At 34.0% G+C, this 16004-nt stretch overlaps 1 protein-coding gene and 1 pseudogene across 1 annotated transcript; one reads left to right on the forward strand and one right to left on the reverse strand.

Annotated features, from left to right (window-relative positions):
• Window positions 1–3311: 3311 nt before the first annotated feature.
• LOC123819393 (NKG2-F type II integral membrane protein-like) lies at window positions 3312–11931 on the reverse strand. The gene is made up of 6 exons (XM_045839731.1): window positions 11730–11931; window positions 11255–11353; window positions 10478–10531; window positions 9377–9528; window positions 4038–4141; window positions 3312–3807 (listed from the first exon to the last, which is right to left on the reverse strand). The coding sequence occupies exons 1-6, from the start codon at window positions 11911–11913 to the stop codon at window positions 3678–3680; spliced, it is 723 nt and encodes a 240-aa protein (XP_045695687.1). The 5' UTR covers window positions 11914–11931; the 3' UTR covers window positions 3312–3677.
• Window positions 4262–5064, forward strand: LOC123819352 (annotated as a pseudogene).
• Window positions 11932–16004: the final 4073 nt, after the last annotated feature.

Raw genomic sequence — 16004 nt, forward strand, 5'->3', positions numbered from 1 at the left:
AAGAGAACCAATCATGCAGGAAACATATTTGCCAATGATTCCTTGGAAAAGTGTTTGATCTCCAAAATATATAAAGAACTCACATGACTCCAAGTCCAGGATCACAAATAACCCAATTAAGAAAGGGGTAAGGGCCTTGAATAGACACTTCTCTGAGGAGGACATACAAAGGGCCCAGAGACATATGAAAAGATGCTCAATATCACTAGCATCAAAGAGATGAAAATTAAAACCACAATGAGATACACCTTCACACCAGTCAGAATGGCCATCATAACCAAATCAACAAACAAGTGCCGGCAATGTTGTGGAGAAAAGAAAACCCTAGTACACTCTTGTGTACTAGGAATGCAGACTGGTGCAGTCACTCTGAAAAACAGTATGGAATTTCCTCAGAAAACTAAATATGGACCTGCCTTCTGACCCAGCAATTCCACTGCTGGGATTATATCCTAAGATTCTTGAAAAATCAATTCAAAAGAATTTATGCACCCCTATGTTCACAGCAGCACAATTTATGATAGCCAAGTGCTGGAAGCAACCTAAGTGCCCATCAGTAAATGAATGGATCTAAAAACTATGGTACACTTACACAATAAAAAACTACACAGCAGAAGGAAAGATCTCCTACACTTTGTGACAACATGAATGGAACAGGAGAGCATCATGCTAAGTGAAATAAGCCAGGCAGTGAGGGACAAATACCATATGATCTCACCTATAAGTGGAACCTAATCAATAAAACAAATAAGCAAAATATAACCAGAGACATTGAAATAAAGAACAAACTGACAGTAACAAGAGGAGAGGTAGAAGGGGATAATGGGGGTAAATAAGGGGAAGGGTTTTCAGGAACAAGTATAAAGGACACATGGACGAAACCAATGTGGGGGTAGAATCACGGGTTGGAAGTGATGATGGCTGGTGTGGTGGGAAATGGTAGGGGAAAACTGAGACAACTGTACTGGAACAACAATAAAAAATGTGAAAAAAAGAAAAGAGGAAATGTTTATCTATCATTGGTAAGTTAGTTGTAATTGGAAGTACCATATAGTCCAGCAATCCCACTTATGGGTATATATCCAAAGAAAATGACACAATTATTTGAAGAGATGCCTGTACTCTGAGGATCATTGAATCATTATTCACCATAATTAATATATGAAAGCAAACTAAGCGTTTTCAATGGATGAATTGATTTTAAAGAATGTTATACACACACAACAAATAAATATTCAACCATGAAAAAAATAAATTTTTGTTCACCAGCCTGGATTGCCTGGGGAACAGAACTCTCCCAGAATGTATAGAATTTTGAGCAGGGAAATTTAAATGGTGGGGAGGGAAGATACACATACCCCCCTCTTCACCTCACTCACCCTGGGGGCCAGAGCATTGGTAGCACAGACTTGCTGGCTCTGGAAGATGTGAGTCCAGGCTGCAGGTGCTGAGCCACCTGCACAGGAAGTGGCTGGGGCATTGCACCTTGGGCCATGCACACACATACTCCTGAGAGAAGCCTGAAGCGGGAACAAGTTAAGGTGCCTGACTTATCTCAGCAGCAGCAGCAGCAGCCTCCTGCGATTTTCTCGGGATGGTATTTTTAAGCGGACAAGGGAGCTCCCAGCTCAGCCTTGGACTGGTGTGGCAGAGTAGCAGGGTTATTTTTCTCTGGGTTTTGTAAGGAAGGGGCTGTGAGGCAGATGTCTGCCATTCTTTCTAAATTGTGTAGCTTTTGAATAAATGGCCTCTTCCATTTCCACCAAATCTCTGCCTCTGGAGTTTGTCTATGGTGGCAGGCAGCAGAACCACACTTCTAAACTGGGTCGTCTGTAATGCAACTTTGGCATGTAAATACAGGTAAAATATACAAATAATATGAAATTAATTTGAATACCCACTTATTTTTCTCTATATGAATATTAGGAATGTATATGCAGAATATTAAGACAATGTCTACATTCAAAGAGATAGTTGTGTAGGAACTATTAATTTATTTTGCAAATAATAAGCAGGTATAGGATCTCTCTCATTTGTAATTGAATTATAGTAAAATTATCTCAGAGTGATTGTCAAATTACAAAAGTTTATCCCACATTCTATGAATAATTAACTGTTTTTTTCACATGGATGTATTATCCTTTAATTTTTCTTCATTATTTAACACTTTATTTTTCCCATCAAAGTATGCTTCTAAGGACAGTTATCAGGAGTGTCAAAAGGGGAAGACAGAATATTTAGTAAAACAACATGCCCTCAAAAATATCCAAAATCCAGGAGAGGAAAAAAAAAGACATGTAAGTGAATATCAAAGGACACTGGTTATTTCTCAATAAAACCACCAATCTCTACCAAAAATGATTCTAGTCTTTGAAAATGATGCACCAAAATAGAAGATATTTGTTTTGGTTGCCTTCTCTGAGCAAGTGGAGTATAGTCACATGGCTTTTCTAAAGAATCCTTGGGGTTGTTGCATAGTGACCTTGAGTGCCAGTTAAGAATTTCGTTCTCTCTGCTCCAAACCTACACATATTGCCCGTTCTGAGATAATGGCAACAGATCCTGCAACCTCTTCTCCAGTCAGCCCACTTGATACTTTGTCAGTGAAGGGCACTGGGAGAAAGGACTTCTCTTCCTGGTTTCATGCTGTTTTCTCTCCTTTGCTACAGTGCTGTGGCTGACATCTGCATGCAGGAGGTTTTTGTGGTATTCACCCTCCAACAAGTTTTTGTGAGTAGTCACAGCCATAGCTCCCTTTCTCGAGCCTCAGCCTGTTGACACTTTGTCAGAGAGGTCATCCTACTTGCCAGTCACACTGTGAGATGCATCCTCACCCACATCAGCCTGCAGGCTGGGACCTGCTCTCTCCTGGAGGCGTCCAGTGAACGTGTCTGCCATAGAGTTTTCTGTAGTGACCACTCTCTGCCAGAAAGTCTGAAACCCATCCCTGGGGAGGTAGACCTGGGCCCCAGAGGATTCTTCCTTTCAGTAGTTTTCATTAATTAACCCTATGATACATTTCATAATTTTCTTCTACCCTCTCTGCAGGCTATCCCTGAAAAATAGTTAATAAATGTTTAAATTGAACTTCCCCTGCTTTCTCTCCACTGACTCCACTGACTTATTCACTGTGCCACCATCAGATGTTCAGTCTTCATTTTTAACATTCAAGGCCAGGACAAATCAGTTAATTTGAAAAGGTGTGTGAAACTATTCATGTTAGTATATACTTAGAAAAATAAATTCTTGATATTATAATTAACCATTTATACATGGTTTGTTTTAATGAATAACAGAAGATTTAAAATGTATAATATATACCTGGATATATATATTTTTAAAATTAACATGAATATAGGTTTAAAACAATTCTCCAATACCAAGGATGAAGTGTCAGATACAGTATGGACTTTAAGTGACTACGATGTGTCAGTACAGACTCACTCTCAGTAACAAACGTCGCACTCTGCTGAGTGATGCTGATAATGGGGATGCTCTGCATGCAGGGGAACATGGGGAACATGGGGAATGTCAGTACCTTCCTCTTCATTTTCTCATGAAAATAAAACTGGTACCAAAATAATGTCTTAAAAAAGTAGTGCAAAAATAATTGCAGCATTCTTGAAGGAACTAGAAATGTGTTCTTTAGAGATGGTGAGAGTAACATTGTACCAAGTTTAGGTGAGCCACACTGCCTGGTGCTTACAAGCATAGTGTTTTTTTCCTGAACATGATGCCAAGTAGAGCTTTTGTGCTTCAAAATCCCCAAATGCACATTTCTTGTCCAACTCTGAAGTTTTTGCAAATCTGAAATACAGAGATAACAATTCATTAATCTGATAATATATGTTAATATTTTAGTAATAAACAATGTATATAGAGTAACAGTTACATACTAATACTGAATATTTGTTAAATTTTTTCCACAGAAACAGTTCATTCATATAGTTGTTCACACATTGCTTTTTATTTCTAAGATTAATACCTGATGGAGAAAGCATGAATGAATAAAATAAATGCATTCTCAAAAAACTTACAGTTTGGAAAAGAAAACTGGGCCATTTGTCCACAAGTCAGAATTATTACTGTTTCTATGGGAGACTCCAATCCACATAAATGCATTGAAAATATGCATAAAATTCTATGAGAAAACAAATTTTATGAGAAATTAAGTAAATGTTAGTATACTAATTTGAATTTGTACAAGCAATGGAAGTTGGCTGTGCAGAAGGAGGAGAAGGAAGCTGAGGACTCTGGTGTGATGGCTAAGTAAACTGCACAGCCCACCAACATTTGACAAAATAAGTGAATAAGCAAATCAACCACCTCCTGCACTCCAGGAATTGTAGGTGACCCCACCCAGCTGATGCTGCATATCCAACATTAGATCACACAATGTTCTGTGGAAATACAGATGACTCTGAAGGAACTTGGAACACCTCACATTTCTCCAGGATTTGAGCAGAAGCAACAGTATCCTAGCCAACTGGCCAAAGAAACAAAGAAGTCCATTAAACAGTTTGAACCTGTGTCCACCACCTGCAGTGAGGTGCATCAAAGGAAAATACAGTAGGGTTGCTTAGTGACTGAGTTCACATCACTGACCAACTTTCCAAAGGTCTAAAGTCCAGCTGCTGAGACAGAGAAAGAGTTGGTTGCTCGAGTGGGGAGACAGTTCCAGAGCATCTGGTGATTTTCCTGAGGAGAGCTCAAAAGAAAGGAATTTTGCGTCCTGGAAAAGCCAAACTCACCCTCAAGTGCAGGTGAAGGATGAGGGAATTAACAGAGGATGACCTCAGCCTTGTCATCAGAGAAAGACTTCTGCTAGGCAAGTTTAAGCTGGTGTTATGGATATTAATGAACTATTTAAACATTTGGGAATGGTACTTTATGAGCAATGAAGTATGATACATAGCATAGAAGCCAAAGTTGAAAATGCACGGGTGCAGTTAACAAGCCAACCAGCAATTGTCAAGGAGAGCAGAACATCAGAAAAAGAATCTTGCATGTTGCTGTTGGATTCACAAGCCATTAAAGAAATATAGAAATCTACAAATGGGTTAGTATTGAAGAATGGAACAAATCTCTTAACCTTGATATTTTATTTTATTTATCTTTTAAATATTTTATCTGTTTATTTTTAGAGAGAGGTGAAGGGAAGGAGAAAGAATAATATCAATCTGTTGTCACTCTACCATGGATTGAACTCGCATCAAGCCAAGCATATGCTCTGACTGGGTATCGAACCAGTAACCTTTCCACTTTGCAGAATGACAACCACCTGAGTGAGCTACAACAGTTAGTACCACCTTTATATTTAAAATGAGTATATTATTATATTTTGTTTCTGGTTTTCATTTGTATGTTGAGATTTGGATGTAGTTTTTGTTACTATTAGACAATGAGAATGATTTTGGAAACAAATAAATTTACCTCAGAAAAAATGCCTCATTGATATTTTGAGAGAACTCATTTTGAAGAGCAACTTTAAAAAAATTGTTTTTCAGTTACTGTTGACATTCAATATCATTTTGGTTTATGGTATACAGTGCATTGATTGGATATTTGTATACCTTGCTAGATGATCACCCCAATGGGTTGGTGTCCAATTGTTATGATGCATGGTTATTAGAATATTGTTGACTATATTCTCTATATTGAGCTTTACATTGTTGTGACTATTCTAAAGTTGGTAATTTAAAGAACACAAGTTTCCAAATGTATAAGATTAAAGTTGTTCTTCATTTTCATACAAAGGTGGCCATTGTTTAATATTCTTCATTAAAAAAGGAATTAGATGTTTGCCAATTAACTCACTTGCCTTTTTAAATCAATGTTGTTATTTTGCTTTGTTTTTTAATTTATTTTTATTGATTTGAGAAGGGAGAGAAATATCATTTTGTTGTTCCATTTATTTATTCATTTATTGTTTGCTTCTTGTATGTATCCTTACAGGAAATCAAATCCTCAACCTTAGTGTATTGAGACGATGCTCTAATCAGCTAATCTACCTGTCCAGGACATAGATCAATGGTGTTTTAATGTACTAATATGAATACTGTAAAGAGGACTTTATTAGTTTATAATTTGTATTTTATAATGTTCTTATATAGTAGTTTGAAAATAAAGGCAATGTTTTATATGATAAACTATGAGACTTCAATAAATAATAAATTTATTTAATAAATAAATAAAATATAAAGCAACTAGGTAAATTGTATATTTACCACCAAAATAAATGTGATCTTACAAATGAAAATCAAATAAAGTTAATTTTTACTAATTGTAATCTTTCAAATTATAATATATTGTTACATATTGGACACATTAGGAAAATGTATTAGTGTGCTTAAGTGAAGAAGACAAATGGACAAATATAACAGCACAGTTCTGAAAGATGATCAGAGACTAATAATTACATAAGCATTTATTGTTGGGACAAGCTGCTAGAGATTAAAATAAGCATAGAGAAAATTTGTAGTCCTCTGGTCTAGGACTGCTCCCAGACCCCCCTCCCCATCTCAGTTCAGTTAGTAAGAACTGTAATTTATAAAACTTTGGAAATGTTGCAAATATCAATGGTGTTGTTGCCACAGGGGCAGACCTGATTAGCAGTGGAAGGGGTTGCTCAATTGCCCACTGCTTTTTCAGTTCAAATGTTGAATTTACTAGGTTCCAAGTGAGGCAAACCATCCTTTTCTAGCCCAAGACTGAGCTCTCCATTGTGTCAAGCACCATACCCACCATAAATATAACAGAAACACACTAAAAATTAATATCATGGCGGAAGAGATGACAGTAGCTCTCTACATGTGCTTGGTTGATGGGAAAAAAAGGGTGTAATGTGGAGAAGAAACAAAGGTGATCCAGCAAAAAGAAACAGTCAAAGGGGACTTAAGAACTGCTTTGAAAGCTATGAACACTCCCTGACACACACATACACACTGAATTACAACAGAAAGAGGAAGCCATACTGACTTGAATTTTTTCAGACATTTATAGAATCATTGATAGTCAACTAAGCTATGTCTATATACAAGGGGAATCCCTAGTAATCCAGGCTAAAAATAAAAATAAATAATGAGAATTTTAAACACTGAGTGAGCACACTTCCAAAAAAGAAAGGAGATTTTACAGTAAGAGTTTACTCAAGGTACAACAATATAAATCTAAGAAAGAGGAAGGAGAGTCCAGATTTCCTATGCTATATCATCAACAATATGTCCTTACAAAAATTAAAAAACATACAAAGAAACTGAAAAATGCCTTCCATATTCACAGGAAAAATCTGTTGATAGAATCTAACTTTTACATGGATAAGATGTTGAATTTATCAGAAAATTTTTATAGTAATTATTATAAATATATATTTGTATAAATTATTAAAAGCCTATGTTCAAATAACTATATGAAAATATGATGGCAGTGAAAGAACAATAAAGAAATAAAAATATATGAATGAATCAAATAAAAATTCTGAGTTAAAAGATTCATTACTTACCTTAAAAAGTTTACTATATTTACATAAATTTTGAGATGCAGAAGAATTGATGAAATTAAAGATGGATTAATAGAAATTGTTAATTTCTGAGGCTACACAGGGAAAAAGAGAAGAAGTAATAGAGCCTCAGAGATCTTCAGAACTTTATTAAGAAAACCAACATAGAAATAAAGTTGCCTGAAAATACAGAGACAGAAGACTGAAAAATAATTTTTTAAACACAATAAGTGAACTTCTTAAATTTCATGTTAAAAAATATAAACATATATAAGGTTGTTTATGAAGTAAATATCATCTCCCATATTATGCTTCATCATTAGATAATGATGTAGAACAGTATAAACTTCAACTCTACCACACAGCATCAAAGCACAGCATCACAAAAATATGAATTCTCAAACTATCATAAACCTAAGTGTAAAAGCTGATGAATAAAGAAAACATATAAACCTTAAAAAGTAATGTAGTGGATATCTCCATGAACTTTGACTAATTTCTGATATATGTGCAAAATAATCACTAACAACTAAAATGAGATATTGGACTATGGTAACATTAAATTCTGGTTATTTCAAGACTCCAGTGTGAGAAGAAAAATGTAATGAACAGTCAAAAGCTATTTGTATCTTACAATTTCAAAAACGAGTCATATCCAAATTATAACAACTGCTAGGAAGGAAAATAACAGGCAACATACAAGAGAAATGGCCAAGAAGCATGAACAGGCACTTCTCATTTTCACAATAGAGAATTTCATAATGAATAGTGCTCCAAAAAATGTGTTTGTTCTACCAGTAATCAGAAAAATGGCTATTAATGTTATAATAATACCTTCATATAATGATCAGAAATGACGGCATTAAAATTCCTAGCTGTACTAAGTTTGGGATCATGAAACTATTGGGTAAAATGTGTATTTACACAATAAGCTAGAAAATGATGGGATAATCTAATAAATTGGCATATACATATATTTATGACCCTGCCATTTTATTCTGATGCAAACAGGATAGTACATCATAATAAAACATGTATACAATGGTAATAACATAAATATATTTATAAATTTTTGTTTTATTAATAATATATTTATAAAATATAAATGTATATTATGTGTAAGATTCATATAATAAATTATTTAATACAATATATTTGAAAGGACAAATATATTAGAAGAAAAATAATTTTATAAAATAATTATTAATATCCACATATTTAAAAAACTATACTTGGAGTAGAATAGGTGAAAAATGTCATGTATACATAATACAGAAGTGCAAATTAATCAACTACAGGTATATGCAATAATATGGATATATTGTAAAAATATCATGTGGGAATTAAAAGAGGCATATAACATGTATAATTAATGATTCCCATTATATAAAGTTCAAAATTAAGCAAAGATAATTTTTACTATACAATAACAGAATAGTGGCTAAGTGAGGAGAGAGGAGAAGCTATAAGAGAGTACACAGGAGCGGGTGGACTAGAAACATCTATTTCATGATCTAATTTGTAATTACCTGGGTCACTTCAGTTTGTAATAAGCATAACCATGATATCTTTAGTTTTCATGATGCATGGTAAAATTAAGTAGCAAAGTTTACTTTAGAAAGAAAGCATTTATAGAAGCATGGTTGTCAACAAAAGGCAAGAACTAGAAATTATCAAACATGAATTAATGATAGAAAATATAAATATAAAAAATGTAAATATAAATAATATACACAAAATATTATAGATTTAAACAATAAAAGATTAACAGCCTTTAAAATAAATAAACTACAAATGTATACAAACAAATGAATGAATTCTACAGACATAAACTAAAAGATATTTTAAATAAAATGTTGGAAATATTGGAGATCTTACCATTTCTTCTTTATTATCTATATAGAGCAGGTTAGAGTTCTTAGAAGCACAGGCCATCAAACTCTCAGTCCATGTTTTTTGTTCAGTACCAAGGTAATAGCAATGGTTGAAATACATAAACCACTCCGGTAGACAAAGACCACAATAGTGTTCTGAAGAAAGAGTATGAATTTTTAAACTGAAGACAATTTGAATTTAAAAACAAAAATTAACTTACATACTACCTATGCACACTCACAGGCTCAAGATATAAAACAAAAAACACTCACATGCACACTTCATCCCCTAATTTATGTGCCCATATAAAACACACACACAAACAAAAATATCCACTTTCTATGCCTAGGAAGTCAATGATTGAAACCACTTTTTTCTTTTTTTAAAATAGCAATGTTATTTGTCTCATCATATTAGAGCAGTAGGACATTTGAACCTACTGGCAACAATGGGAGTGGTGATTTAATTTTATTCATTTATTTTTTTATCCTAACCCAAGTATATGCTTATTGATTTTAAGGAGAGAGGAAGGGAGATAAACAGAGAGAGAGAAACATGATGTGAGAAACATCAAATGGTCGCCTCCTGTACATGCTCTGAAAGGGGATTGAACCAAAAACCTAGGTAAGTGGCTTCATTAGGGATTGAAACTGCAACATTGTGGTGTACAGGACTATACTCCAAAGGACTGAGGCACCAAGTCAGGGCTGGGCATGGTGATTTTTTTTTTAAGATTTTATTTATTTATTTTTAGAGAGGGAAGGGAGGGAGATAGAGAGAGAGAGAGAAACATCAATGTGCAGTTGCTGGGGGTCATGACCTGCAACCCAGGCATGTACCCCGACTGGGAATTGAACCTGCGACACTTTGGCTCACAGCTCGCGCTCAACCCACTGAGCTACGCCAGCCAGGGCTGGGCATGGTGATTTTAATATATAGTTTTTCATATTATTGCATAAGAAGAAACACTCTTTTACAATTGTTATTTATGCACATTTACTGTCATATGTTCTCCCCCTAAAAGTAGATTATATTCTTACCTTCCCTAAAATAGAGAAAAATATAACCTGTACTAACCAGAGAACTTTGAAAATCATAATGTACCTTTCTCCAATATTGTTACTGTGGATGGATTACTCTGCTCCAGCTTTATAGTACCTAGAAAAATTTACAGTGATTCTTATAATGAAATTAATATTTATAAAAATAAATAATCATAAATTTAGTTTCTTTTTAATATATTGTTTTTATTTATTCTTAGAGAACAGGGAATGGAGGGAGAAAGAGGGGGAGAGAAGCATCAATGTGTGACAGAAACATCGGCTGGTTGCCTCCCCTACGTGCTCCTACTGGGGAATGGTCCGCAACCCTGGTATATGCCCTGACTGGGAATCAAACTGGAGACCTTTTCCTTTGTGAAATGATGACCAACCAACTGAGCTACACCAGTCAAGGCATAATTTTAATTTGAAATTTGGTGTATCATTTAAGAGCAGAAAAATCTGAAATAAAATTGATTTAACCAAGAAAAATTAATAAAATAATGAAGATTTGGGGAAAAATATTTCAAAAGGCTGTAGGATCACACTTTCTCATTTCTTACAATATTGGTCTAAGCAATCTCAAGAATTAATTTGTATTTCTCAATAAGGTCTTTAATTTCCTAAACCATGCTTTTTAGTTCTGACATCAGAATATATAAATATATGTAAAATGTTCTCTGAAATCATTGTTATGCATTTGACAAATTCAGAATAACATTCACATTTATCTAAATGCTTACTTTAAAATGAGAATTCTTTTCTGTAATATTATAAAATGTTTAGAAGGAGTGAGTTTCATTAAGGTGAGAAATTTTCTTAAAATATTACAAAAACTTACAGGGAATAAAATGTACCATTCTTAATACAGTGTACATCAAGATAAAGCAGATGAATCCCAGGATGCCAGCAATAAGCTTCTCTGGTGGTGATGGCAAATCTGCAGCAAGAAAAAAGAAAAATGGAGATATTGTTTAGACAAGTTTTATAGAGAAGAACCCACATGCACAGAGATTCATATAAATAAACTCGAAGCTCCCTAAAACCATGTCTACCACTGCAGTCTTCTCGGAATACGGCATTGCATTGTCAGAAAATATTTGCTCTCTGAGTTGTTGGTCAAAGACTACACTTTACAACAATGTCTGAATAAATTAGTCCTCAGATATCATACTAGAATACTGTATTGCAATATTAAGCTCTGATCCTCACAAATGCAATATATGTGAGTTACTTCCCTACTCTTTCCCCCACACTTCTTCACACCAACTGAACATCCCAGAACAGTTATACAGTGTGTCTATTAAATGTGTCACCTGTGCAGTGGTCCTTGTCATTTCCTTGAAGATCTTCAGAAGCATTTGGAAACTCTATTTCCACAGAGGACATTTGCTGTTCAGTTCGTAAAATGGAACTTTTCATGCCCTTGCTTTTCCTTTGCTCTGTCCTGGAGTCCTCAGCCAGATTCAGTTCTGAGTCATTTTCTCGCTGGAGATCCATCTCTGCAGCTGAGTAACGTCAGGGATGGTGTCTGTGATGACAGTCCTTCAGTGTTAATACGTGATGTGAACACTCACAGGATCCCCAGGAGAGTCAGTGTGGGTGGAGCGTGAGGGAAGAAACAGTACTCACATTTCATTTGACCAGTGTGAAGTCTTGTTGTAATTGACTTAGGCATTTAAATGTTTCAGGATAGAATAATGATTTTGAAAATTTTACTCTGTGCTTGACATGGTATTATTGGTTGAATCAATGAAAAGTAATATGTTAGTGAAGAGGTTCAGAATAATACTTTTATTAAAGTCTGATTCCACTGAAATATTTTAACAGAATAACTGTGAAAATTAAAATGCTGTATGGAAAAAAACAATGCACCTATTTCTGTGACAATTTCTAAATCCACTAATATTTAAAGATCGAGTGTTCTAAAGTTAGGGGAATAGTAGTGTTAGCATACATGGTAATTAACTGCAATTATTTAATTTAATTTAGTCACTTATAATTATTTAGTAAAAGGACAGATGAGGGGCCACCAAATAATATTTTATTTTGAATAATTGTAGAGTTCTGAGAAATCATTTAAATTTTAATGACATACATCACCTATTAAAAATGTTACATGACACACTAAAGTTATCCAAAGCTTAATAAATAACAAAAGCAATAGAGCAGAAAGGATTTTTTAACATTCTTTACACAAGTAACTTGCAGTTTATTTAATGGTGAAGATATAAAACCATGAAATGATAAATAAATGTGCTGTAGATCATTTACGGAGGAGCACTGTTGGTGCAAAAGTGCAGAAAGGTCCCACGGCTGTCACATTCTGTGAAGGCAGCTTCAGTGCGCAGGCAAATGTAACACACACATTGGGCTCTGCAGTCAGTGAGATCTGGATTAAACGCTAACTTTGAAATTGATAATGTCTGACTTTTAAAAATTAGTGTCTTCTTACCTAGTTTACTAATTAAATTGGGAATAAAATGTGTAAGATACAATGCATGTAAAACACAATGCTCAATCTGACATCTATAAACTTTCAACATATTACTCATTTTAACTAAGATAAAACAATAACCATATTACCATTTTATTTATATCAGACCATGCAACATAAGTCAAATAAATGTCAGTAGTCTCTTTTCAGTGCACTGCGGTTTTTGCACTGTTTTGTTCAATTTCTAAAGATCTTTTGATCATTTGTAGTTTAGATTAATAAGCATTTTACAGAGGCCACTAAACCCTAATTTTTATTTCAAGTGAAACTGCTTTATTTCATTGAAGTGCATGTATGAGGAATTATGTTTGACCTCCATGAATGATATGATGAATTCACTGTAAGAATTCACTTCTATTTTTATAGTCTGCAGTAAATATAAAGTAATATACATATATAATTATATCTATTAATTATAAAATCCAAAGTTACCGGTTCCTTGTATTGATGCTTACTGCTTTTCATTTAAGTTAAAATGATTTTCAAACCCAAATATGCATGTATGTATGTTCGTTAGTAATTTTGCATAGGCAAAAATTTGAATATTTTAAAATATCCTTCAAAGTATTTCATATTTTACTCTTTTTACCCTAAATTGTACAGGAAAGGATACCAATGTTTTCTTTTATTTGATTATGTATTAGTTGTACTTCAGTTGCATCACATTTAGCATTTGTAATTTTCGATTAAATGAATTAGTTCAGCAGAGATATCTGAAAGTAGTCACATACCTTTGGAAGCCAGAAAGTCATGCATCCTCTAGGGAAGACCAAGTTACGCCGGCAAACAAACAATGTCTGTGGTCTTCAGACTGCCCCCTGAGGACTGAGAATGAAGCAAAAGTAGAAAAATGTAGATTTCTCATCAGTGTGTCACTTAAAAGTTGAGCAGGAAATTCTTATACTTGGGCAATTTTGAAGAGGGTTTATCTCATCACACACCTGCAGAATCTAGGAGACTGTGAGCTTGTAGAGTGTCATTTAGTTTGTCCATTGATAAGTTCCTCTGAGAAATTGTTTTCATATTAAAAGACTTGTGGGGCCAAAGACTTGACCACCCACACTGTTAACTTATTTTCAGCTTAAAAATCACAAACACTGAAAATTTAGGCCTTGTTAAGCATGTCTTAGATATTAAAGTTCTACTCTTAGACAAGGTTGCTAAATATTGGCATTGCCTAATTTTATTTTTGTATAATGAAAAAATGTGAAATCACAATTTCATTAACAATAGGTACTTAATGATATCTGTCACTAGCATTATGAAAAAAGTCTACATTTTCAACCTATGGTAACTGTTGCAAATATTCATTACAAACTTATCTTCTCAATCTCTCTGTCTTTGTTTTTATAATTGGTGCATTAATTGTATTATTTTATAAGTAATTTAATCTTTCCCTTAATAAAAATAAATGCCTCTGTGGAGAAAATATTAAACAACATTGCACTATACCATAATGTAAGAGATTAAAATATTAAATTACTACTTATTATTCATTAATCCATTCTCCAATCATAATTAGTTGTCAATATTTTAATAGAAATATATACTATAAATGACAAAAGCCCTGTTATTATGCAACCCTGCTGCATATAAGTCATTAAATTTTATAAATTGGTACTTACAAAATTGTCATGGGTATGTAAAGCATAAATAATATGGTCAATAATATTGAAATAACTATATATACTACCACATGGGTACTAGACTTGGGAATGTTTATAAGTACAAAATGTCTAACCACTATGCTGTACACTTGAAACTAATAACATTAGAGGTCAACTGAAAAATAAAAAACATAAAATGGAGTGAAAAATAAAATGAAAAATAATGAAATGAATTGAAAAATAAAAACATAAAATACAATTGCATTTATTAAAGTTAAAAAAGAAATTCTATAATATGGTTTTATTGCATTTTCCAACTGCAACTTTTTTACTAAACAGATTATAGTTTCTTGATCCTCTATATTAATGTTTCCTATATAACCTATCCTCAAAACATAAATATCTAGTAGGAATAGTTTCTAAATAAAATCTCAGAAATCCTACTCTTTTTAATTGTTGTTCAGCTATAGTTGTCCCCCCACTTTTCCAATTACTCTCCCCTGCCCCATCCCACTCACTCCCACAGTCAATCACCACTGAATTGTCTATGCCCATGAGTCCTCTATTGCTATTCCTTGGCTTGCTTATTTACCTTCTTTCTCCCTGTTATCCCTCTCCTCCCCTTCCCTCTGGTCACTGTCAGTTTGTTCTTTATTTCCATGTCTCTGGTTCTATGTTGCTAGCTTGTTTGCTTGGTTGATTAATGTCTAATTATAGGTGAGATCATATGGTATTTGTCTTTCACCACCTGACTTATTTCACTTAGCATAATGCTCTCCAGTTCCATCCATGCTGTCACAAAAAGTAAGAGCTCCTTCTTTCTTTCTACTGCATAGTATTCCATTGTGTAAATGTACCACAGTTGTTTGATCCACTCATTTACTGATAGGCACTTAGGTTGCTTCCAGCTCTTGGCTATTGTAAATTGTGCTTCTATGAACATTGGGGTGCATAAGTTCTTTTGAATTGGTGTTTCAGGATCCTTAGAGTATAATCCCAGGTATGGAGTGGCTTCATTAAAAGGTAGTTGCATTTTTAGTTTTTTGAGGAAATTCCATACTGTTTTCCAAAGTGGCTGCACCAATCTATATTCCCACCAACAGTGCACTAGAGTTCCCTTTTCTCCACAACCTTGCCAGCATGTGTTGTTTGTTGATTTGTTTATGATGGCCATTCACAGTGGGGTGAAATGGTATCTCACTGTGGTTTTAATTTGCATCTCTCTGATGGCTAGTGATGGTCATCGTCCTTTCATATGTCTCTGGGCCCTTTGTATGTCCTCTTTGGAGAAACATCTGTTCAGGTCCTTCGACTATTTTTTAATTGGATCGTTTGTTTTTTTGGAGTAGAGTCATGTGAGTTCTTTATATATTTGGAGATCAAACCCTTGTCCTAGGTATCATTGGCAAATGTGTTTACCCATATGGTTGGTTTCCAAGTGCAACTTTTGAAAGTCCTGTGAACAATCTTATTACTCATTACCTGTT

The sequence above is a fragment of the Phyllostomus hastatus genome, unplaced genomic scaffold (assembly GCF_019186645.2).
Source record: "Phyllostomus hastatus isolate PE091 unplaced genomic scaffold, TTU_PhHast_1.1 phas_contig_308, whole genome shotgun sequence".
Lineage (NCBI taxonomy): Eukaryota > Metazoa > Chordata > Mammalia > Chiroptera > Phyllostomidae > Phyllostomus > Phyllostomus hastatus.

Excerpts from the sequence above, each read along its gene's own strand:
- LOC123819393 (XM_045839731.1), bottom strand. The coding sequence starts at position 11,913 with ATGGATCTCCAGCGAGAAAATGACTCAGAACTGAATCTGGCTGAGGAC. Across the intron at positions 11,354-11,729 it reads TGACAAGGACCACTGCACAG|ATTTGCCATCACCACCAGAG; the intron begins GTGACACATTTA and ends TTCTTGCTGCAG. Across the intron at positions 9,529-10,477 it reads AGTAACAATATTGGAGAAAG|AACACTATTGTGGTCTTTGT; the intron begins GTACATTATGAT and ends CTCTTTCTTCAG.